A 24,632-nucleotide genomic window follows, 5' to 3' on the forward strand; every position below is an offset into this window, starting at 1 on the left:
TTATTCTCTCTCCACCTTTAATTTTCATTCACATTTTTTCCCTTCATTTTAAACTCCGTTTCCCTTTTTTTTTTGCCCGACTAAAGAATACCTCTGCTTCTAGTTCTTGAGCTCAAAAAATACTTAGTTCCGGTGGTTGAATGACATTTAATTTCCGTTAAAAAAAATGACATTTAATAGAAATAGGGATCCATTAAAGTTTTATCGGTCTTGCTATTGTCAGTTTATTGGACTGATTTTAGAATTTTTCAAGTTTTATTATGATCTAATGGCAATGTCTACGCAAAAACATATTTCCTCCGTCCCTATTTAAGTGTCCTGCTTCATAACTCCAACTACTTATTAAAAAGATATCATCATTACACATTTCATATCAATTTTTTCCTCCACTTTCCATACTTACCTATTATCATTACACTTTTACTCACAAACTTTTCAAAATGAAATATACTTTTAGGGACAAAATAGATAATGTACCAACTTTTACCCCATAATTTTACAAAATGGACACTTATTAAGGGACGACCCAAAATAGAATACTGAACACTAAATAAAGGACGGAGGGAGTAAAACTTTAAAACAACATTTTTATTTTTAACATGTCATTGATTTATAAGTGCACACTGATCACTTAATTGAAGCATCCGAATCGTTCATTTTGTAGAGCTTGTTAAAAAGTTTAGGCTATAAAAAATTATCTTCATCGAATATTTCTAAGTATCTAAAGAAACAAATTTTTGAAAAATACTTTTTGTATTTATTGATGTCCGATCAAAATGATTATTTCGGTAAGTACCTTATTTTTAAGCTTAAAAGTTGAACGTAATTTCGTAGGGAACTAACTTCACAGGACGGAGGGAGTATTTTTTTTCTTTTTTTGGTATTTGTTATCTTTTGCAATTTTTTATTATTTTTTGTCATAATTTTTGGAATTAATCATTAGTAGCGATGAGATGATTTAGAAAAGTATAAAAATATGGACTAAAATTAAAAAAAGTTCATATAATGCGACAACAATAGCAATTGTTTTTTACTTTTTCGTATCTACTGAGCTTCTTTTTTCTTTGGGTCATAATATTTATTTTGTAGACACGAGAGACAGGTGATTAATTCATACAAAATAACATGATGAATAAAAAAATAAATAATAAAAAAATACCAAATTGTTGGGAGAATGGGTATTTAATCTTGGAGGAGTCATTTTCGTACTTCCTTTTTTGATATCCGCTCCTTCTATGTTTTTTAATTTGTCATTGAAAAAGTGTGTATATTTTTTTTTGCTAAAAAAGAATAAAGAAAGTGTAATGATTGAAAAAGTGTAATGATTGGAGAAGTGTAATGTATTTTTTAACTTGTCATAATATTTATTTTGTGTTTTTTAACTTGTCATTGAAAAAATGTAATTTATGTGAACAATATTATTCTAAAAATGTCTACGTTTTTTTCACAAATTACTACCGGAAGCATGGCCTAAAAGTGACCGAAAAAATGAAAAGAGGAGAGAAAATAGCAAGGACATCAAAATTAATAAGACAGATGTAGGTGGATGTTAACGACATCAAAATTAAAAAATGTCTACATTTTGCTCAAGAACTAGAAGCAGAGCTGCAGAGGTATTCTTTGGCCCGGATAAAAAAAAAAGGAAACGTAGTTTAAAATGGAGGGAAAAAATGTGACTGACAATTAAAGGTGGAGAGAGAATAACAAGGACATCTGACAAGATATGGTAAGTTTGTAGATGTTAACACCGTTGCTTTTCTGTTTGTCTTGGGTGTTTGGTCATTGAGAGGAGTTGATGTGTCAAAATAATAACATGAGACATATTTTAATTGGTGTGAGGCAACACCCGTCCAAAATGACGTGTTGCCCTTTGGGGAAACGAATATCTGAAATTGTTGCTCCTGTTTTTTCAAGAAAGACTAATATCTCCTCTTATGAATTACAGTATAGTTTTGAAGTGCAAAAAAATTAACTCAAATTAATTCACGGTTGTGGAAACTATATATTAGATACAACCACCCAATTATTCTTTGGAGTTGTCTTAAGTCACCCAATAAATTTTCCTTCCCATGTCTCTCTCGCTCTCCATTCACCCCTCCCGCCACGTCTCTTTCTTTCTATTCCCTCCCCCTAATCAACCATTTCTCACCAACTAGGGCTAATTTAGTTGATCATGACTCTTGCATCTCATTAGAAGGTCAGGAGTTCAAATCTTTTCACCTGCGTTGTGGGTATTCTTTTCTTAGAGTGACTTTTTTTTTCTTTCTTTCTTTATTTATTTTTTCTCCTATGATAGGCTTTTCTCATATTGGTTAAGTAGTTGGGCAAAAAAAAAGGGAAATAGAGTTTAAAATGAAGGGAAAAAATGTGAATGAAAATTAAAGGTGGAGAGAGAATAACAAGGACATCTGACAAGACAGGGTAAGTTTGTAGATGTTAACACCGTTGATTTTCCGTTTGTCTTGGGTGTATGGTCATTGAGAGGAGTTGATGTGTCAGAATGATAACATGGGGCAGATTTTAATTGGTGTGAGGCAACACCTGTCCAAAATGACGTGTTGCCCCAAGGGCATCGAATAATTTCTCCTATGGGAGGGTAGGATGTACAATGCAATGCTAGCGTTGTGTCCGTTTGAGACAGGACAATAAAAAAGTTGAAGATTCACATTTTTTTGGGTTATGTTTTTGTATATGGAACGGGCTCAACGCTAGTAATATTTTTAGAATGAATTGATCGAACTATGCAAGTTAAAACCAAAGTGTTGTTCCCCTTCTATGAGGTGCTGTGCTGTTAAAATTTTAAATTAATTCATATACACCTCGAAAAAAGTAATGAAGAGTCATAGTTGCCCCAAACATATACTAAGTAAGCGAAAAGAGTATTGAAGAGTACCTAATAAGAAAAAAAAAGTTGCTGAAAAATAACTTGAGATGGAGAAGAAAACTTATTGTGGGCAAAAATGGCTCGGTATTTCGTTCTTGCGTTTCAGAGGTATCTTCAGAGAAGAAAGGTCCCTTAAATCGAAATCTCTCACATCAAATTCTCCAGTATCTTATCAAACAATTAAAGTACATGGTTGATCTCGACGTCCAGATTCCCACCACATTCGACCCATTTGCTGAGGCCAACGACGACTCTGTAGAGAAAGCGTACATTCACATTCGTATCCAGCTGAGGAATGGGAAGAAAAGCCAGACAACAGTGCAAGGTCTGAAGAAGGAGTTCAGCTTTGAAAAGGTCCTTAAGGATCTCAAGATGTAGTTCTGTTGCAATGGTACCGTTGTGCAGGACAAAGAGCTCGGCAAGGTGATTCAACTTCAGGGTGATCAGCGGAAGAATGTGTCTAATTTCCTTGTGCAGGCTGGCATTGCGAAGAAGGATCAGATAAAGATACATGGTTTTTAAACCATTGGGTTTGGACTGATGCATTTGTGTTCGCGTCCACTCGCATGGTGTTGCTAAATCCTACACTACCATATATGTGATCTAATAAGACGGTTGTTATAGTTGCTGTCTGTTTTCGTTTGAAGTACTATCAAGTGGAGTAGTAGTTTTACCTTTTGTTTTAGATTTAATAATATGACATGGCAATCTCAGTGCTGTGTAACCGGATCCGTAGTTTCTTCATTGATAATGAACTGATGTTTTACAGAGTGTCAAAAAAGTGTGGGTGAATGTGATAGCTTCTGCAAGTTATTCTTGTAAAAAATGGAACAGGGAAACAAACAGATATTGGAGAACATTCTTTATATGCATTAGGTAGTCCAAAGTGGCTGAGAAAAACAGGTTAATAGAGTGAATTAAGTCGATCAGGAACAGCCCTAGTGTTAAATCCTTGTTATGGCAAACACAAACAGCAACCTTAATTTTGATTACCCTTTTCTACACCCACGGGTGAAAATATCTTTGATTTGTAAACAAAGTTTTTAAAAGTGAAAAAAACTTGCACATCTGGCGAATCTGCAAAATTCATCAACGTTTTGTATGAAATCTGAAGTTTTCATACGATTCAGAGACCTGCGCTACCCCCCTACACAGTTCAGCAAACGCGAGAAACTCAACCTTTCGCTTCATAAAAATTTCGCCACTGCTACAATCACAAACATTCCCATTACAACACCTTCCCAAGCTCTATGGAAAACAATGAAACATATCCTACTAGCTATGCACAAAAATATGAAGAAACACTTCATCAGCCACAGTAATTGCTTCCGATCATCATCATTCTACTGCCACCACATATATTAGGGAGAGAACAAACTAGCAGTATTTTACATAGCGATGCACACACTAGTTACACTGGAATAACATCGATCTTTGATGCATCCTCACATCTCAATACAATACCCTCGAGGCTAGCAGGAAGGATACATTTAGCCCATTGGCATCCAGTGGTCAATGGCTCTGGTGGAGGGACAATCATAAGTACGTTATCATTCCTTTGAACGACTCCCATAACGCTAACCGTGCTTCCCTCTTTGATGTACCTACCAAAGCACAAATTGCAATTCACAAGGTCAAGAACACACTCCAACGAAAAAAAAACCTTGATGCATGCAACCCAAAACCTTCTACTGTAAAAAAATGATGGCTTAGAACTGAAAAGTAGCATCCAATTTCAGACTTCAGGTACGACGTTATGCTACAACTATGCTACGACATAAAAGAAATTCCAAGGGCCCCATGCTCGCTCGTACATAAGGAAGGGCACATGACCTATAATTGCAAGTTTTAAATGTCCCATGATTTTCAGTCAAAACATGGAAACATTCACCTAAAATTAATTTCCACACACCCCTTTGAAGCACCGCTGTTGATTCATCGCTTTGGATTACAATATCTATCAACAATAGAACAATAATGAAGGTACTCCTTAACAGAACAGAAATTTTACCCTTCTTTTAGTCGCATTACTCGATCATCACTCGAAAGATTTCTCTCTGCCAACCACCTCATGAATTCTGGAGATAGATCTTTATTTAAAGGGTGGACATCAACAACAATAGATTCCTCCACATAAGGCGTCACCCTTGCACCATAGCCAGTCTTAACCAATGCTCTCAACCCAGTCTGGAAGTCGGATATGTAGAAGTCAACAACATGACTCTGCGAAGAAACATAAACCAGAAGTTCATTTCAAGATCTTCAGGACACCCTGAAGTTGTAAGTATTCAAGAGTAGCCATCTCTATCCATTATGAATGAGGAAATATATCTATGGCATGAACATTTAACTTGGAATCAATCCAAATTGCTTGATAATTCATGAACTATAGGAGTAATAGTATTCAGATTATAAAGAAGGAAAATCTATCCTTCAAGAATCAATATTACAAAGCTAATATTCAGATACTCACTTCTGATGATCTAAGCCCCCATGTAAAGCGACGATGAGTAGGGTTGGCAGCTTTTGAATCCCATCCTCGGTACTCATATAAACTTGTAGAAGTATAGACACATCTAGGAACTTTTTGGAAGGACGAATCCAGGGGCATATTTCCACATGTCACCACCTTCAAGAATAAAACTAAGCAACTTCAACACTACCAATTGCCGTCAATTAAGCATGTATAAGAAAGCAATGTATACCTGGTGAAGACTACTACGACCAACGCAAACACACAAATATATCATACAAAACTCAGTTTTGGGTTTGCTGGCTTCGGTTTTCTTACTGTGGGTTGCCTGTGGTGGCTTGGTGGATGTCGGTGGTGAACTGGTGGTGGTGGTGGCGGCTCTGTTTGTGGCGGGAGGAGGCAGCTGTTGGGTTAGGTTTAGGATTTTCTTATGGGTTGGATTCTCATTGTTGTATTTGGGCTTGTAGGCCTTTTGGATTTTCTGTGTTGTTTATTGTATATCTGGGCTTTTAGACCCTCAGGTGTTGCATTGGGCTCATCCTTTTGCCTTGGTTCCAATTTTTGGTTGGATACCTTTCCCTTCCCCTAATAAAATGCTATTTTGCCGTAAAAAAAAAAAAAAAAAAAAACGCGTGTGTGAAACTAAAAATGTTCTCATCACAATTCCCAAACTCGCATCACAAATAGCTCCAGTCAACTATTAGTATCTGATAAGCATCATACAATTTGAGATAATATTCACCAAGCTATATTCCTAAAACTCGTCTATAAAGTTCTATCAGACTATCAGTAACATGGAAACTGAAAAACTAAACAAGGAATAATGTAAATAAGCTAAATGCACAAAGGTCTAAATCTCCAGTTCATGCCACAAATGAAAGGTGAGGAGGGTGAACAAACCAAGGTCTAGGCAAGACAAGAAAGCACGTACCCCAGACACCTTCACATATTCGCCATTTTTCGCTCTTCTAAGCTCAGCATCTGGGTAACGAGCAATGAATCCTATGATGGCCTTTCTTCCCCAACAAGTATTCCAAGTGAATAATGCACCAACAATTGCAGATAAAACCACAACAACAATGAGAAGAATAGCATTGTGGACTGCACCGAGAATGAATCCACCAGCAATGAATCCCATCACAAATAGAAGAATTATTGCCCAGAGGATTGGCTTTGGGAAGTTCCTCCCAAAGGAATACTCATCATCTTGGCTAAGAGTTGTCACAGCCTGGTTGTGAGCAACAGAGGAACCATGTACTTTGACAGACCCCATTGAGTCCAACGGACCAGAAACCTTCCTTGGCCCCCCAGAAGAACTTATTGGGCCAGAAGATATGGGACCCGAAGTAATGAGACCCGTTGTAGGGAGAACTGGAGGTAAAGGGCCTGAATTTTGGCGAGACACTGATGCTACTCCACCAGGTTGAGGGCCAGATGACTTCTTTATGGGTTCACCATGTTTATTCAGGGGCCCAGAATTTGACATCTTTATAGAAGTTGAACCAGAAATGCCTGCAGATGATACAGGACCGGACGTGGTATAGCCAGCCCTAGCTGCAGCATTAGAGATTGGTCCAGAATGTGAAGCCGCACCTCCGAATGATCCAGTCCTCGAAGGAGGACCAGTCATAGGTCCAGATTTCCTTGACTTGGAACCTTCCATAGGGATATCAAACATCTTCCCAAGTTCTCCAGATTTCTTGATATCACCGCCAGTATAAGGCATGGCAGTTGAGCTCATAGTTGGAGCCCTTTCTTTTGGCTGCTCTGGCCTTCCTGATACATACAGGCCGCTGCTGAGCTTATGAGATGGGAATCTGGAACCCATGGGATTCTTCACGTCGAGGCAGTAAATTCCCCTAGTAGTGCAACTTGTGAAACTTAAGGCCCTTGCATTAATGAAACGAATATTCAATTTAGACATGTTTTATAATAAGAAAGATACTTCCCCAAACCGACCTCAAAACAAATACTGCAGTAGTTCGACATCAAAAACGCATAACTGAGAGAAATTGACAAATCTCTTAAGCATCCTCCATGCACTTAGCATAAAAGGAGGACTGGAGCAGACTTCATCGTGTAGCAGGCGATCACAGGATTTCATCACAACACGACATCAGAAAGAAGATTACGACATCAAGTAAATTTCAATGATATGGTGTGATAAGAAAATATTTCTATTTTTAACTTAAAGCCCCATTCTACCGACTTAACATAAATTGGGTTAAAATAAAACTTCTGCCCATAAAGGACATAATCTGGTGGGTGCTTTATTGATAATATATATAATGCAGAAACAACATAAACCCGGAGCTTGGAAGGAAAGAACCCTTTCAACCAAGTCAGAAAGTATAAGCTGTAGAAGGGAAATTTTTAAAGACAAGGTACGAAGAGATAAGAGCATTCAACAAGATAAGAGGACAAAATCAAGAGACCAGACAGTTAAACCTTACAGCCACACGATTAAAACATAAAATACCAACAAAATTCAGATTCTCGGATTCTGTTAGTAAGAACACACTCAAATGAAAGCAAATAAATTCAACGACTTCCCGATGTTCCCAGAAAATAAAATTCCATAGCAGATATAATGAGACAGACAGCCAGATGCGAGTGCGTGTCGAGACAGGCAGTGAAACATATAACCTAGCATATACGTACAAATTAGTAAAGATCAGAAGCTAAACTAGAAGCTTAACTCACTGCTAAAGCCTGCAAATAGCCTATCCCAAAGCAAAGCCTACCAAACTCTCCAACAAAGTGCATTTGCTGAAACCCAGCATTTTCCAGAATCCACACAAACCCAGCATTATTACATCATAGATTTCACCTAGTGTACTCTACAACGCTGCTATCTGAAGACCCCAACTTTTGGACGAGTTTCAGAAAAGGGGACAAAAAAAAAAAACCTTTGACAGAGACACAATCCAAAAGCAACTAACTTCGACATCCCAAATCAAAGAGGAAAGCATACCCATTTCACCATTTGATAGTAGGAGTAACGGGTGAGAAAAAGATAGTGATGCAAAGAAAGGGAGATTTTTTGAGCTTGGAAGTACCTGAGGAAGAAGATACTAGGATCGAAATCTGACAGAGATTGGAGAAATGATGTGGGTATGGATAGATGGATGGAGGGTGGGTTTATGGTCGTACGTTAGTTGAGAAAATGGCGTGATCCCGTCGCCATCTGCCTCTCTCCTTCAGACAGCCGCAACAAAACTGGTGGGTTGTCTTTCTCGTCGGCAAATACCCTCAAAACCCACATACATACAGAGAAAGGAAAGAAAAGCAAAAAAGCAGGCTTCTTTTTTTTTTTTTCTTTTCTTTTCTTTGAAACTTGAAAAGATTGAAACACACCTTCCACCTTCCCAGTCACACTCTCCTCAAGTTCTATGGCTGATTCAATGACAGTTGCACCCCTATAGTTCTGCTAAAATTCCAACTTCCCCCTACTGTAATTGTCAGTGTTTGGAGTAGCTTAAAAAAGTTGCCCCTTTTTTTTTTTTTTTAAAAAAAACTTTTGGAACTCTGGCTTTATTGGTGAAGAAGATAAGCCAGAAGGTTTACTGGGGTTCTTTACTTTTTGTTAAGCTATTTAGGCTATTATAGATGGTTTTTCTTGGGCTAAAAAAATAGAGCAAGCATGATAACGTTTTATTGCTGAAAAAACTAGTTTTTTTTAAAAAAATAAACCATCTTGTACCCTACCATTCATGGCATTCTCAAATCTCAATTGAGTGAGATATGTAGGAGAAGACAACAGTTTTACTCTTTATCCGTCCAATAGCTCCCAGATCTTAACTTCCAATAGATTCTTATGAGAGAGTCAGGATAATGTAATTCTAACAATTTAAATAGTATTGCCTTGTATCCCTTTTATTCATGATCAAATAATGGAAATGAGTTAAAAAAGTAATAAATAAGGCACAAAGTAAAGTTTCGGTAAGTAGAGATCTTACGTTGAACTGTTACAGAGGTAAACAGGACATACAAATTACTGTTCTATGCTATAATATCTTGGCGAGATATACGCATTTGAGCAGTTGTGCAACGAGGAAGTAGAATTCGACTCTTATTATTCATTAAATTTCCTTGTATTATAATTTTCCTTAACACGTTTGCCGAGGCAAGTTTATCTAAGTAGTATCTATCAAAATCAAAATCTTCCTTTCATAGATCCCACCTCGAGCAAGTAGAAGGGGACCCAGGCAGTGACAGGCTACCAGGAACGAATCTTCCTATAAACAGCTACAGTACTTCCTTTTCAGTGCAGACGGCAATTAACTGCATGTCTCCAGTTTGATACCAAAGGAGATTTCACGTCCACTTGGCCACACCTTCCTTCAGATGACCGTGACAATGGACATAACCCGAATATTTTCCTTTTCCTTCACAAGATAAGGCAAGGATTATCCTCAAGTCAACTAAGCAATCAAATCGAGACATACTTGTTTTGATGGTTTTGTTAAGTAACAACAAAGGATTGTCGAGCAAAAAAAAAAGTAACAACAAAGGAAGACAATCCTCTGCCTCCCTCAAGCAGACACTGTGACAAGTCACATTACTTGGTGAACCCCACCAAGTGATACGGAAGAGTCGGTGAATCAAACCATAAAATGGCATGGCTGAGGCAGCCAGGTTAAGACCATCCCCTCCATCGGTTTTGAATTCGAGTCTACTTAGAACAAAATGGTTGGGTTGTGAGGGTCTCATGTCCACTTGTACATCTCGGTGAGATTTTGGTGACGGGTCCCGTGGTATGGAGATGGACAAATATTTCCTCCCTTGCCGCCTGCCGGATTACCAGGTTAACTTTGACTCAAATCCAGACATTCCAGGCAGGTGGGTTCCCCAATGGTCATGCCCAAGAGGGTCCACCACACAGGTCGCCCATAACACTATTTTTGGTCTAGCAAAGAATTGAGCCATAAAATAGGCAGCGTCCGCAGCATAGCTGAATATCAAGATAAATGACAATGGGAAACCAATAATGTAAAAATATCAACTGCAGCTGATGGGTTGAAAGCGCGCAGATTTATACTGTCAATATGATAACAAAAGAAGTTTTTAAAAACACTTATTCTCTCAGTTAATTGTGCCCCACAGTACAACTCAGTATCCAATAGGGTGCATCCAAAAGTAAAAAAAGAAAAAAGAAAAAAGAAGCATAATCAATCGATGGACACCAACACTTGTCCTTCACGAAATCAACCACTCAAGCTTTGACGAAGCTGCAGCCAAAAGGAAAACAAAAACAAATTAAGACGTGAGCAACCATTCATTATGATATTGTTAATGCCATGATGACAAGATTATAGCTTGCATGTCACTATTTCATCATTGCTCCTGAGCAGAACACAATTATTTGGGAAATTGTAAATCTCAAGATCACTACCATACTGCAGACGTTTCCACAATTTTGCTAATTGATAAGAGGACAAACTATTATAAACATACACACACAAGGGACATGGTACATCGGTTCCAAAAGAGAACAAGAAAAGAGATAAAGAGGACAAACTATTATAAACGAGCACACAAACATAGACACGCAAGGATGGTACATCAGTTCCACAAGAGAACAGGAAATGTCATACACACTTACAAGGTCACTTTCAATAGTAACATGTACAAAAGCATCTGGATATAGAATCATCAATGTGACAATCCTCAGAAACTCAATATTCTATTTTCTTTCTAGTTCTAAAATTCTGCATATTGCAAGTGACCATCATATCACAAAACTACATTTCCCAGCAAAACTGATGCAACATATCTTCCCATTTATATCTTCTTGCATATTCTTCTGCTTAATGGTTAAATAACTCACTAACATGGCTAAGGACTCAACCCAGGTATGCCAGTCAGATTGGGGCTATCCAAGCCCAGCCTAAGCTGGATTCAGAATTGCCCAGGATCAAGCATACAGCACAGGCAGCCTAAACCAAGCCCAGCCATTCTCAACTCATTGAGTTCAGTTTAGGTTTGAGTTACCCGACTTTTGCACTGTTTACCAACACCCAAGCAATCACCCCTTTTCCGAATATCAAGCATAAAGTGCTTTTCAATTATATCTATACAAAAGATCTAAAATAACTACACTATAATGTAGTTTTGAAAGACATTAAGATACTAATAAGCATGGACATACCCTAAGCTGTGCCCTATAATATCAAAGAGTTTTATAAAGTCCTTTAATCTGCTTTTACAAGTATGAGAGAAGCCACTTAGTGCACAAATAGTCACAGTTGAATCTGCCTCCAGTTCTACCCCTCCTATCAGCCTCCACAACTGGGGACTACATTACGCAGTATCCGTTTCGAAGTTAGAAACAACAGGCCAAAGGCTACTAACAAAAGACGAGCCTGACGAAGTTAAAAATCAGTCAATCACTGGCATGAGTCGCATGACACTTTCATGAATTTCTAAAGCGATTCCTCTGGATATTTGATATCAAGGAAAGGAAATCCACACGTTCACTTTATATGTCGTGTAAAATGTTAAGAAGGTTATGAACCATATAAACCATCAACATTGCATTAATTCGATATCATGACCCCTTATCAGTAGAGAACGAGCTTTCTCCCATGAAAACATTCCCAAAATAAGAACTGACTATCGGATGGGTAGTTCAGAGAGGGACCAAAAGCCTTTTTGTGTCATGAAGATGAGAAAGAGAAACAGCCATCAGATCAAGACCATGTGCATCCTAATAGTATTGCTTCCAACAAAAAGCATAGAGGTATAAGATGAAAAAAGTATACAACTCAAATGTTTCAAAATCTCCGAAGGAATGGTAGCCACATTAAAAAAAATGTTTTGTGCTTCATACATGTCATGCAACATTATTAGTTGCTTTTTAAGAGGAAATATCCGCAACCTTTTCCCAGAAACTGACTAATAATCAGTAGCTTAACCCCCTAACCCAGAATGAGTTGGAAGAGTAAGCCATAAACATTTCACTTTTCAATATCCCAAAAATAGCTTGACTTGGACTGTTTCACCAACAGGGAGCACAGTCAGAGAGGCAAATAATTAAGCATGCAGTTTAGTCCATTCTGGTCATCTTTTCCAACCAGAAACATGGGTTCACCAAACTTCTAGAGTAAGGTTTCCTGTTTTTTCCTTATCTCCTGTTTAATAAATAAGCATCAGCAACAAAATTGTCCCAACCTTCAACCTGGCTGACCTTGGTCTAGAGTCTCTACTGTCTCTCGCAATCTTTGAATGACATCTTTCAATTCTAGGTCTCATCTGACCAACTGACAAACAACTCTAATTCCATATTCTGTCACCTACCCTTCCTTCTGCATTACCAGTTTATGAAGGAGTAAGACCAGTGTTCTAAAAGTCAGCTGACTAGTCCCCACCTAGGCGTTAGGCGGTGGTCTGACACCTAGGCGCCCCTTTTCCGGCTGACTAGTGCCTAGCGATTTTTAGAACATTGACTAACACAACCGCATAGAACACTTATGGACACATGAGGCATACAAGGCCCTCTGTTGAAATAAGATCAATCCAATAGCTCCAATTAGATACTGCCTATTACAATAATAATAAGAACCCCCATTGCTTAACAGGCGACACATATTCTCTTGTGCGGTATGCCACGATAGGAGATACAAATGTAGTATTAGGAATCCAATGTACAAAAGTAAACAAAAGATCTCTTTTATCTGTGACAAAATTACCTATGAACTCCATAATTAACCGCCAGACCACAGATCGATAACAAAACCAGACATTTGTTTATCATGTGTCTCAAACATGAGGTCTTAGATTAGTTAACCCATAGTTCAAGAACTTCCATTTCCACCAACGTATAATGCCAAAATTCACCCCTTCGTTTGGGAGTATTTTGCAGCAATAAGTATTTTGCAGCAATACGCAAGTCATGTTTCTGAAAAGTTTGGTTCAGAAAATGCTATCGGCTTTTCATATTCACATCACGCGTTGAAACCCGTCCTTTTAAATCCTAACCCCTCCCCAGATTTCAATTATCAATCGTTTCTAGGTTACTAATCGCGGATCAAGCCAAAATGAGTCGAATCTAACCAACGCAATTTATGGTCGAGAAAGTACCAGTGGCCATCAGTGGGCACCGCCGTGTTCCTTGGCGTGGTGCTGCTGATGCTCGAGGTGGCGTCGCTCCTCGGGGAGAGCGACGAGGTAGGAGAAGATCATGCCGCCAAAGCAGACGTGGTAGAGAGGATCGATCGAGCTGGTCTGGATGTACTTGGCGTGGTAGTTGTCCAACCCCTTCTTGACCGCGTTCTTCACAAAGTCAATGGAGAGCATCGGCTTCACGTGATTTGGCACCTCGCTCACCTTCAGCCCCCTGATCTCGCTGTAGAACTTCCTCATCGCCATTTCCGTCAGTCAGATGTGCCAGTAAACCACAACCCTAGCTTTTCCCCTTCCTCGTGTTTGCGGATGGATGATTTGGAGAATTTGGATCAGTCTGTTTGGAATCAGTAATGATTCCCGCACAGATTTTTGTGCACATATCATGCACATACATTTTTATGGGGCCCGTATCAGGGTCTCACAAAATAATCCAAACCGTTCATATTTTTTAAAATATTTTTTGAAAGGTTTCAGTAAAAAATCAACTCTAACGGATATCGGTAAGGGCTTTCTCAAAAATCTTAGAGCGAATCATTCTGTTTTGCCTTACGATTTATGAGAAAGCTCTTACCGATATCCGTTGGAGCAGATTATTTACAGGACCCCTCCAAAAAATATTTTAAAAAAGATGAACGGTTCAGATCATTTGGTGGGATTCCGATATGGGCCCCACAAAAATATATGTGCATGATATATGCACAAAAATATGTGCAAGTAGCACTGTTGGTTTGGAATTAACGGTAAGGAAAGGGGAAAAAAAAAAGCAGTAGAAAAATGTGAAGAAAATGTAAAAAAAAAAGTATTAATTTTTTTTCCAAAAAAATAAAGAGAAGGGAGTTTTTTTTTTTAAAAATTTCATTGTCTTTCTTTTTTGACATGTTCCAAAAAAATCCTTAATTATCACAGGGAGGTTTACGATGTAATTTTAGCAAGTTATATTAGAATATATTTCAAAGAAATGATTTTTAAAATATGAAACATGCTAACCTGCGTCTAATTGAAATAGGATAATGGATAGAGAATGTATCAATATTCAAAAAAAGTGTATTGATATTTGAACTTAATTGTTATTATACACTTATTAATCCACCTAATGGGCGGAGGTAAATATTTATCTCGAACTATTGAAAATTGGTATTGACACTTTTTTTTGTCTTTTAGTAAATAAATAAAAAAACACTTTGAAAAAGGAAGTGCAAATAACAAAAAAAAAATGTGAATATCAATTTCGAAACTATTTTGTAAAGAAAAAAGGGAAAATGACAGCTTATGATGTGTTTAAATAATTAATATTCGCCAAAAATATTTTCAGCATTAAAATGATGTCCTTAAAAATTATTAATTATCATACACGTCGTTGGCCGTCATTTTCCCTTTCAATTATATTTGGACTTACGGAGATAGGGCGAGCCCACTCCAACCCAAGAAGCCCAAAGTGCTCAATTTGAACTTCTGACTCCAAAAATTGCGGCCAGGACGTAATTTCTTGCGGGCATTTGTCAAGGTCGAAATCGTTTTATGAAACGCGAGTTCAAGTCAAAGCAAAGGATAAAGATCTCTCTCTAGTATTTAAAACGCGAGTTTTTGGAAATATTTACTGCTTTCCCCGCATATCCTTGGTAGAGCTGATTACGCTCTCCGATTTCTTGTCAATCCAAAGTCTCCAAAGCGATCGGTTGTTACAAGTGTAGTGGAGTGGAGGAGTTTGATATTGGTGTCGATTGATTGATTATTGGGAGTCTCATGGAAGGCGTAGTGGGAGCTCAGTCGCAGCAGCCTCAACAACAAGAAGAAGCAGCACTAGCACCACCCCCGCAGAAGGTTGTAGAGAGGTTGAATCAGGCGGTGCAGCAACAACTCAACCTCGATTCCGTCAAGACTCGAGCCATCAGCCTCTTCAAAGCCATCTCTCGCATCCTTGATGAAATTGACCTCCTTGCCCGCTCCAATGCTGTCCCCAAATGGTATGCGTTTTCTTGGTTGGACTTTGGATGTGATCAATTGTGCTACATCATTTGCAACTTCACACTTTACGACCATTGCCCGCTCCGACTCTTTGAATCATAAAGATGTTCCATTTCAAATACATGCTGCTTCCTTTATTTGTTTTGCAAACTACTTTCGTGCCTTATCTTTCTTGCTTCCACTATATTTCAGTCACTCTCCCCCTCCATATGATGTTATGAATGTAGATTGCCAAACTGTACTCAAGATCCCAGCTTGAGTTTGACATACTTCTTTTTTCATTTGTTTCCCAGGCAAGATGTGTTGAACCAATTTTCTATGGTGAATCTTGAGCTTTTTAACATTGTGGAAGACATTAAGAAGGTCTCCAAGGCTTTTGTTGTTCATCCAAAGAATGTTAATGCGGAGAATGCTACAAGTATGTGCTTATTTCTTCCTCCACGTTGCAGTGGCACATAAGTGCGACATCACTTTGATGGAAAAAAAAACGGATGGATGGTCCAACTTGCTTCATATGATGCCTATTGTTTTGTATTCCAATCCTTGTCCATAAAACTTGCTGCAATGCACTAGACCGAGTAACAATTTTTGCATTTTTAGTGCCTCTACTATACGTGTTTCATGAGTTTTGACCCAACTTAGGCCTGGTCTATCTAATCTGAAACCCGCAAATCCCTACCCCACCCCAACACCCCGCCTCCGTTTTCCTTTCTTTCCTTCTTCTTGGTTAATACTGAAGCTTGGAAAGGATGTTTGAACCCTTCAAAGGATATGTTTTGGTTTTATGTTTCTGTCAGTCATATTTTTGACGTCATTTTTAAGATCCATGGTTGAAATACTGCTTAAATTACCAAAGGTATTCTGAACGAGGTGGATAATTCTTTTCAACCTTAGGATGAAATCAGTACCAGTGAAATTTGTCTTTGCAGAAGTTCATCATTCAATGATATGCAGGCGGAGAAGTTTCATAGTCTTTATCAATGGCTTATTGGCATGCTTCTAATTGAATGGCCATTGTGCAATTTTTATTACTTAGCGTGAGCCGTGAAGTAATGGGGTTGTGTGGATTGTGGATACAGTTCTGCCTGTTATGTTGTCATCAAAGCTATTGCCCGAGATGGAAATGGATGACAATGCCAAGAGAGATCAGTTGTTACAGGGAATGCAAAATCTGCCATTGTCCTCACAAATTGATAAGTTAAAGGTGATTAAACAGAAATGCAACAACTGGTTTTTCTGGATCCTGTTGATTTATTACTCATGTGTGCACATTCTACTTCTACAGACAAGGATTGAGATGATCGGAGCAGCCTGTGAAAGTGCTGAGAAAGTTATAGCTGATACTCGTAAAGCCTATTTTGGCACTCGACAAGGGCCAACTACCATTCCAACTTTAGACAAAGTTCAAGCTGCAAAGATTCAAGAGCAAGAGACTTTACTTCGGAATGCTGTAAATCATGGCGAAGGTGTGGTTCTCGACTGACTGCTTCATCATAGGTTTTTTGGGAACCTTTTTGTTTTTTTACTTTTGTCATCTAATTCTGGCTGCTTTCTTAAGTTCAAATTGTGCTAAGGAGAACAAGCTGGACGTAGGAGCTGTCTAGGAGTACTTATCTTTCTGTTAAGGATTTAAGATTGGACGATTTATGGTATAAACTGATTATTCTCTGTTGTATCTAACATGTTGCAAGCAGTATTCTTTATATCCTGGGGAGAAGTAAAGAAAGCTTGGGTAATATGTGTGACCTATTACCAAATCTCTGTAGAGTACTAAATCCTTTGGACATCTAGACAAGCGCAGGAGTTCAACAGAAGTTGAAGTCGGAGCAGAGAGTGACACTAACGACCTTAAGGACAGTGTGTTGTGTGCAAGTTGTTTAAATAGGCATTTGCAGTGTGAGAGTGTTTGGTGCAATAATTCTAGTAGCCTTCTTTTGCTTAGACTGATAAATATTAGTCAAACAGATTGAGTTACGCTATAGCTGAGTCAAAAATAGGTTTTGTGTATAGTAATGAACGCTCAAGAAGTCAGAGCTGTACAGAACTTGCAGCAAATTTAATTGTGTTCCAAAATTTCATTGTCTTCCTATTCTAGCCTCAACGTCGTGCTTTTGCTTGAATCTTGGCTAGAGCCTCAAGCAATTCTGTATATGTTTGTAATGGATTGAGTTAAAGCTTGTGTTCCCCCAAAATGGGCTTCATCTGACTTGGTATTCTAGCTTGAATTCTTGTGCCCTTGTTTGAACAATTAAGTTTTTGTAGTAAATCCCTTGCGTATTATGTCCTTTTGTGGCATATTTTGATGTTGAGTTAGAGAATTGACGAGAAAGAAAGAAAAGAGTTGTGGCCACTCAAACCTTCCAAACAAGGCAACGCTTCATTTTCTTGTAGTGATTGGGTGTTCGTATTACTAGAAGAAATTATTACAAGCTTTCTATAGATTCAAAACACATGTAGTGATGACTCTTAGGGTCCATTCGTTTGACCGGATATGAGCATCAGATTGGACTAATTAGCCGAGCTGACTACATATTCTGTGTTTCGTTAAAATTATTTTGGCCCAGAATAAACATCAATCGGATATATATTACCTAAAGTGTGGGATCTACAATCCATGGGGGGTATGGTATTGTTATCTGATCTCTATTGATCCAGCAGGGTAATATATACATGGGATTATATATCCCTTCACTAATAGTCCCTTGAAACAAACAGGCTCTTAGTCTCTGGTGTTTATTTGCATTGGTAAAGGCACTCCCATTATCAATCTAATCCAACCATCCATAATGCCATAATGGACAACATTGATTTGTTTTTAAGCTGTCATAGAAGAGGGTTTACGTGGATATCAATAGGTATAAACCAGGCTGCATTACCAAGAAAAGGGGCTACCTCTAAGCATGAATTGTTGTGCTACAATAATTTGAAATTGTCTGCTTTGTCGGGTAGTCATTGAACGATGACAAAGTATGACAGAAAAGTAATTGGAAAGATCCAACAGCTACCAATGACTCTTCTCCTGGAACAAAGGGAGTTTAATTCATGTGGAACTCCCATCTCTTGAATCCTAGTCGATTATTGTCTCACCAATCTACAGCACACCATTAGTTTGTTATCTCAGGTGTTTATGATTACTTTGTTTTTATTTCATATAGATGGCATGTTTGTGCAGGTTTACGGATAACTGGAGAGCAGAGGCAGATCACATCTGCACTTCCATTGCATCTTGTAGATGTTCTCACTGTGGGTGATGGTGCACATACTTTTCCTGATGCATCTGGTAAGGTTTATCATTTCTTATAGGGCATGAGTATGAATATCTAGTACAGAAGTTCGTATCTTAATGCTGGTAAGGTGGCATTGAAACTGTTCCTTTCAGGCATGTATATGAAGAATACTCCTCCATTATCATCAAACACCGTTAACAATCAGGGTAATTTGTTACAGGTTAGCTTGTTAGACCTCACCCTATAAATTGCTTTTTTTCCTGCTTCCTGTCTGTACGGTGTTGCTCGAACCTCTTTTGACACTGATGAATCTAATTTTACTTTTCCTTTTTGACTCTGATGAATGAAATTTTACTTTCAGAGTAAAAAAAGGATAACAAAGCTGCTTCAGAGTCCGATAGTAGTAGTTTCATTACCTTGAAACTTAATCTTGTTTTTCTTTTGCTTTGTTTTTTCTGTCCTTGCCATTTCTGTGTCCTTTTCTCCCCCTTAGTTAATCTTGTGGATCCTAGTTCTTGTCTCTTTATTTGCAATACCTTTAGTGTCCATATATTTCTGGGAATATGTTATGAAAATTTTCTCTATAGGGCATGTTTATGTTGCTCTTACCCGACAACTTCAATTTAGGTTTCTGGAGCACAACTCATTGGAAGGGCAGCAGCTTCTCCTTCTGGAAGTAATGTAGCCACCCCCTATGATAATACAACAGCATCTCCACTACCATATGCCAACTCACCTAGGTCAGGCACGACCATGATGAATGCACCTTCTCCTCAGCAACAATCACAACATCAACAGCAGCAGCAGCAACAACACCAACACCAACAACAACAGCAACAACAGCTGCAGCAGCAGCAGCAAAGGCAGAAAATGATGCAATTACCTCAGCATCAGCAGCAACTTCTATCTCAACAGCAGTTTAGGCAGCCTTCACTGCCTGGAATGGGACAGGTATACACTTTTGGAGTAATTAAAACTGTATTTAGAGTTTGGTGTTTCCTAAGTATACACTATAAGATCCTCTTCTCTTCCTACACGTCTGTTGATTTCAGGAAAATTGTTTCACCGGGGTGCGTGTGTGTGTCTACAGTAGCCCCTACCACCACCTACCCTTGCACTGACAATGCACATTTCGACATTATTTTCTTTTGGGTCGGGCTCCCTGACTTGTGATATTCGGTTTCAAGTTTTAATTCTCAACGATGTTCTGTATATGTTGAGTATGACATTTTTTGGAGGTTTGGTAATTGTCAAACTTTGTCAAAGGACTAAGGTGAGGGCTAGAAGTTCTGAATTTTCATAATTTTCACACGGTTAACTATCATAAAGCTTGCTTTTCTTATGAAACAGGGTTGAAGTCTCTTTCTCTCTCTCTCAGTAGCTAAACCTTGGAAATCTTGCCCTAATGCTTTTCATATCCTCCTCTTGTCATTATTCATTTTCAATTTAAAACGCGGAGAGACATCCAACAAATCTTTTCGAAACTGTCAATTATTTTTTCTGTTCTTGGACCATTTTTCTCCACTTTTTATTATTTCCATCCACCAAGCCCACTGTTACGTTGTAAGTCAAAATATATTAGGAAAAAATGCATTTGTTTCTTATCTCCTTATGCAAGTAGCTCAACTAGATCTATGTTCTGTAACATTCATTTCCTTTTTCATGGAGCAATAGATGTCCTAAAGTTGCAATATTGTTTCTGTAGAACCAGTTGGCACAGTTGCATGATTTGCAGGGTCAGACTCAACAGAAGTTTCAGTCGGTAACTTTCCAGTAGACTTCCTTGTGTCCTGTTCTTTCTTTATAGATATGTCTCTGGGACATATAATCTTGTATGAACACACAATTGGCAAGCGCTTGTTGGATGCACACGAAATTGCTATTTTGGGGAGGACTTAATGCTAAAAAACAGAGTTACAGTACTTGGATCCCCTTCCATCTAGAAACGAGTATATTGTTATGGAGTTAAACTAGTGAAGTTGGAAGCATGTTCTTTCTATTGTTGTAGTAGGGTATGAACAGTGCAGAGAATGGTTTTACTAGTACAAGGGGAAGTGTTTAGAATAGGGAGTTTTCTTTAGGTCCCTGCTTCATTCATTATATATCTTTCAGTCATTGACATTTAAAGTGCTGGGATTAAACTTGAGATATGTTAGTTAAGGCACTTGGAATACAAATGACCTATCTTGAAATTTATTGATTGGTTAATGCATGGGGGATGTTGAATAAGTAGTAGTTAAGCAAAGTGCTTTTTTTTTTTCCTTTCTATATTGGCAATTCTTGCGAAAATAACTGAATGTGCCAATGCTTTGCTTGATTAGTTTGGTGGTTGTTGGAAATCAGAAAATCCACCGACATTTCTAGATCTGCACCTACCTTGTCCGAGTCTCTTAGACTCTACTATCTGCCAACAGCTGAGATGTGCGAAGTCTCTAAAAAATGCCGGACTCCCGCGCTTGCGTCAGATAGTCTTTAAGAGTTTGCAGTTTGAATGAATTATATTATCATTGTTGTATCCATGTGGTTCCATTGATTGATGTACTTATATTTCCTATGAGGCTTACAAGCTTTCATTAGTCAGTGCTTGATCAATACTATCTGTGTAGCAGTTACATGGTCAGCATCAAATGCAATTCTCTCCACCATTGGGGACCCAGCAATTTCAGGGTCGGCAGCTGCCTACTGGACCCATTCAGCATGCCATTGGTCAGAGTCAACTCAACCAAGGGAATCAGTTGAATCGCCAGTTAAACCAGTTTTCTAGCCCTGCCAATACTGCAATGTTTAATGCTGCTCAGGGTACTCCAAATACCCAAATGGTCAGTTATTTACATGATTCATTTTATTGTTTTCACGTCCTTTCATTGAATTCCTGTGTGTTCATAAAGTTTCTATTTCCCATTTGAATGAGGAATGTGTTTAATGACATTATACTTTGATATGGTACATGTGCTGGGTAATTTTTACACGAACTTGACTGGTTGAGTTGTCTCGTGACACCTATTTCCCACATTCATTTGTTTCCTTTCCCTTTCTTTTTTTCTTGTTGCATTGCCGCCTTTGCTTAGAGAAGCTACTTTCACTGAGACTTTTACAACGCTGTTGTGAAAGATTTTCTTCCATTAAGCCACCTATGTTGATTTCTATGATTGGTGCATCTTCTTGTTCCTGGCATTTTGTTGTTCTTCTGGAGGGTTTACATGTTTGTAGGGTTGAATGTGTGTAGTTTCTGCAATACGACTTGGAAGTTTGTTAATCACGTCTATCCTATATCGCTTTTCCTATTCTATAGTTTACCCCTGCTCATCTACAGAAAATTTACATTGCTTGGTGAGCAGTTGTTCTTAGTGACTCTAAGAATGGAATGTGGAGGAATGCTTGTTCATAGTAAGCTGTGTCAATCACAAATTAATGGTGCCACTGTTGTGATGTGTGTTGTCTTGTAATGGTGAATAATATCTCTACAAGTGTAAACTGTTCACCCTTTGGTATTTGTTTGGTGGGAGTTTGAACATTGTACGTTCTCTTCGATTTTTTCAAATCTTGTTTTGTTAGTGTATCTTATTCTTACTATTTCTTGTGCCAATTTTTCATCCAGTTCAAATGTTCAAAGAAGGTTTCTGTTTTCTCCATTAACTTGGTGTCCCCAAACTCTTCGGTCTGCATACTAATTACACATGTCCATCTCTGTATATGTTTACCAAAGAATTCTTCTTGCAGAAGATGACAGCATAATTACTGGGTAGTGTTGCATTGGTGGATATACTGTATTCCCATTTAGCGCTATCTATAGTTGAATTCTTTTTCTAGTTCGTAAATTTCTTCATTTGCAGCGTCTGTTTCTAACTTCCTTTTTTGCTAAAGATAGTTTGAACCAATCTATGATAATCTCGCACAGAATTATGTGTTATTTGATGTTTTTCTTTCAAAATGGGGAAAAGTTAATATTGTGGCAATCTGATCCATATTTTTGTGCATGACAGATGTCAAACATGTCAGCTTCAATGCAATCACAATCAAGAATGCAGGTGACACTTATTGACTTTACCACTCTTTTTGTATTTCATATGCAAGGCAATGCTATAATAACTAAAAAATCATGGGACTGTAACACGAACCACAACGCAGTGCCATCCCCTAATTGGTAATAAGCCGCATGGGTTTTTTTTACTTTAAGCCAAGACCAAATGGAAAGAACGCAATTCCATTTTAGCTGACATAGTTGGTGGTAACTTGCTTTTCATGCTGAACAATTGTCAGATATTATTGCAAGTCAAGGTAGCTTTTGTATCATATGTATGTAGGATTTAAGCAGAGCGCAGAGTACAGGACTGAAGAAGAAGAAAGTAGATCAAGCAGTGGAAGTTACTAGAATAAAGGATATATGAATCAATTACCCTGATTCAATTCATATTGAACTTCATTGCTGTTTCATAGTAGAATAAGGGCAATTCAAAAGCAGATTTGGTTGGTTAAGAACTCATGGAGACATGAACATTTATATAAAAAAAACTAAGTGAGATATACTAGTCAAAAAATAAAAAACTCAGGGAGATATAATACAGTTGGAACAAAAGTATGTCTGTGTACCCTTTCGCATACTGAGTTACCCACGAGCTAGTGACAGTCTTGACACTTCAGTCGGCTTTAAGTACTTAGGCTAAAATAATGGCATGTCCATTCAGTATTTATGGGTAAGAGCTCTACAAATTGACTGAGGAATTAGAAGATCAAGAAAGAGATTCTCGAATATTCATTTGATGAATATTTGTTGGTAAATGCCAGCCTTCTTCAGAAGTTTGAATAGTGAGTGCTGCGGTCTCCTTTATTGAATAAATCAGGAAACCATCAATGATCTGCTTTCTGTACCGTACTTCGTCTAATGCTATACTAAACAGTTAACCTCCCTCCACTTTGTTTTTGCGGCAGACAGTATAGCTTCTCTTGTAGCTAAAGTGACTTAGGTATTATGTCGACTGACATTTCTTCTTCTCGCATATTTTTCTTCCATGCCTCATTCTCTGTAAGTTAAGTTTGAATTTGGTTGTTTTTTATTATCATTCATCAATCCCCTGATTTAGTTTATCTTGCCCTCTTCACTACTATCAGTTTGGATTATCTGGTGGCAACCGGACTCATGCTTCCCAAATTCTCAGTGATCAGAGTATGAACTTCATCCTTTTTGTGTCAACCTCTTTGTTCAACTTTTGTAACAATAGATTAAATTCGCGGGTTATTGTTTTTCGAAAGCAGCAAAGAAGTGTGGTGATCAGATGCTTCATGTGCTTTCCCATGACACATTACTTAATTATGAAAGTGAACTCAGTTGACTTTTACTGTGTTGCGGCTTTTCTTTGCAGTGTTCAACATGGGAGCAGCCAATCCTGGCACTATGATGCCCATCCAACAACAACAGCAGCAGCAGCAACATGGTTCACAAGGTGCGTTTGGAAACATGGCGCAAAATGTTCAGAATCTACAACCAAATATGGTTGCCCTCCAGAATGCACAACAGAACTTTCAGCAACAGAGACAGCAAAACCAGCAGTGATTCAATGTATACCCGTTGGTAACGCCAAACTGGTTTCATGTGCCAAGGGCCTCAAAGTAAACGCAATGTTACTTTCTGTTATTCATATCATAACAAGTAACCATGGAGCTGGTGATGCTTCTCCAGTGCCTCCTCGATAACCTCAATAATTGGTTAATGTTTGATATCCTAATCGTCCAAGCAAGCACGTGCCGTCATTTTACCAATGCCGGTTTTGTATTTTTGTCTAATTAGTTTCTGTTCACTGTAGCTGATGGTGAATAATCTGCCTATATAACATAGTTTCCTCGTTGCTTTCATTTATAATCACCGTTTATGATACTACTTTCCAGATTTCTCTCAATGGGAGTATGCGAGATAAAAGGAAACTGGAATTCATTTGGAGAAGGAAAAATATTCTTACTA

General features: G+C 38.1%; 2 protein-coding genes, 1 long non-coding RNA gene and 1 pseudogene across 7 annotated transcripts; 2 read left to right on the forward strand and 2 right to left on the reverse strand.

The window, feature by feature from the left end:
* Positions 1–2,970: 2,970 nt before the first annotated feature.
* On the forward strand, positions 2,971–3,495 carry LOC131336064 (protein translation factor SUI1 homolog; annotated as a pseudogene).
* Positions 3,496–4,054: 559 nt separating this feature from the next.
* LOC131336065 (uncharacterized membrane protein At1g16860-like) lies at positions 4,055–8,725 on the reverse strand. 3 transcript variants are annotated; one of them, XM_058371697.1, is made up of 5 exons: positions 8,417–8,725; positions 6,289–7,237; positions 5,358–5,513; positions 4,896–5,107; positions 4,055–4,488 (listed from the first exon to the last, which is right to left on the reverse strand). In XM_058371697.1, the coding sequence occupies exons 2-5, from the start codon at positions 7,183–7,185 to the stop codon at positions 4,296–4,298; spliced, it is 1,458 nt and encodes a 485-aa protein (XP_058227680.1). In that variant the 5' UTR covers positions 7,186–7,237; positions 8,417–8,725; the 3' UTR covers positions 4,055–4,295. The 3 variants fall into 3 exon arrangements, with proteins under 3 accessions (XP_058227680.1, XP_058227678.1, XP_058227679.1); XM_058371695.1 differs by having other exon boundaries at positions 6,289–7,246; positions 8,417–8,724; XM_058371696.1 differs by lacking the exon at positions 8,417–8,725 and adding an exon at positions 8,061–8,310 and having other exon boundaries at positions 6,289–7,246.
* A 1,647-nt stretch (positions 8,726–10,372) lies between these two features.
* LOC131336066 (uncharacterized) lies at positions 10,373–13,843 on the reverse strand. Its single transcript, XR_009202744.1, has 2 exons — positions 13,440–13,843; positions 10,373–10,588 (listed from the first exon to the last, which is right to left on the reverse strand). It is a non-coding gene; the product is annotated as an uncharacterized LOC131336066 (long non-coding RNA).
* Positions 13,844–14,945: 1,102 nt separating this feature from the next.
* Positions 14,946–24,533, forward strand: LOC131336069 (mediator of RNA polymerase II transcription subunit 8). Of its 3 annotated transcripts, none has more exons than XM_058371703.1 (12): positions 14,946–15,448; positions 15,743–15,867; positions 16,529–16,653; positions 16,735–16,915; positions 18,622–18,729; positions 18,829–18,896; positions 19,304–19,627; positions 20,382–20,438; positions 21,286–21,495; positions 22,660–22,704; positions 23,786–23,840; positions 24,037–24,533. In XM_058371703.1, the coding sequence occupies exons 1-12, from the start codon at positions 15,228–15,230 to the stop codon at positions 24,225–24,227; spliced, it is 1,710 nt and encodes a 569-aa protein (XP_058227686.1). In that variant the 5' UTR covers positions 14,946–15,227; the 3' UTR covers positions 24,228–24,533. The 3 variants fall into 3 exon arrangements, with proteins under 3 accessions (XP_058227686.1, XP_058227685.1, XP_058227687.1); XM_058371702.1 differs by having other exon boundaries at positions 15,072–15,448; positions 21,283–21,495; XM_058371704.1 differs by lacking the exons at positions 23,786–23,840; positions 24,037–24,533 and adding an exon at positions 23,606–23,629 and having other exon boundaries at positions 15,072–15,448; positions 21,283–21,495.
* Positions 24,534–24,632: the final 99 nt, after the last annotated feature.

Source organism: Rhododendron vialii, chromosome 8a, assembly GCF_030253575.1.
Source record: "Rhododendron vialii isolate Sample 1 chromosome 8a, ASM3025357v1".
Taxonomy (NCBI): Eukaryota; Viridiplantae; Streptophyta; class Magnoliopsida; order Ericales; family Ericaceae; genus Rhododendron; species Rhododendron vialii.

Coding starts and splice junctions, on each gene's coding strand:
- LOC131336065 (XM_058371697.1), bottom strand. CDS start 7,185: ATGGGTTCCAGATTCCCATCTCATAAGCTCAGCAGCGGCCTGTATGTA. Junction 5,514..6,288: donor AATATGTGAAGGTGTCTGGG/GTACGTGCTTTC, acceptor TTATTCTTGAAG/GTGGTGACATGTGGAAATAT. Junction 5,108..5,357: donor GGGGGCTTAGATCATCAGAA/GTGAGTATCTGA, acceptor GTTTCTTCGCAG/AGTCATGTTGTTGACTTCTA.
- LOC131336069 (XM_058371702.1), top strand. CDS start 15,228: ATGGAAGGCGTAGTGGGAGCTCAGTCGCAGCAGCCTCAACAACAAGAA. Junction 18,730..18,828: donor TACTTTTCCTGATGCATCTG/GTAAGGTTTATC, acceptor TGTTCCTTTCAG/GCATGTATATGAAGAATACT. Junction 18,897..19,303: donor ATCAGGGTAATTTGTTACAG/GTTAGCTTGTTA, acceptor ACTTCAATTTAG/GTTTCTGGAGCACAACTCAT.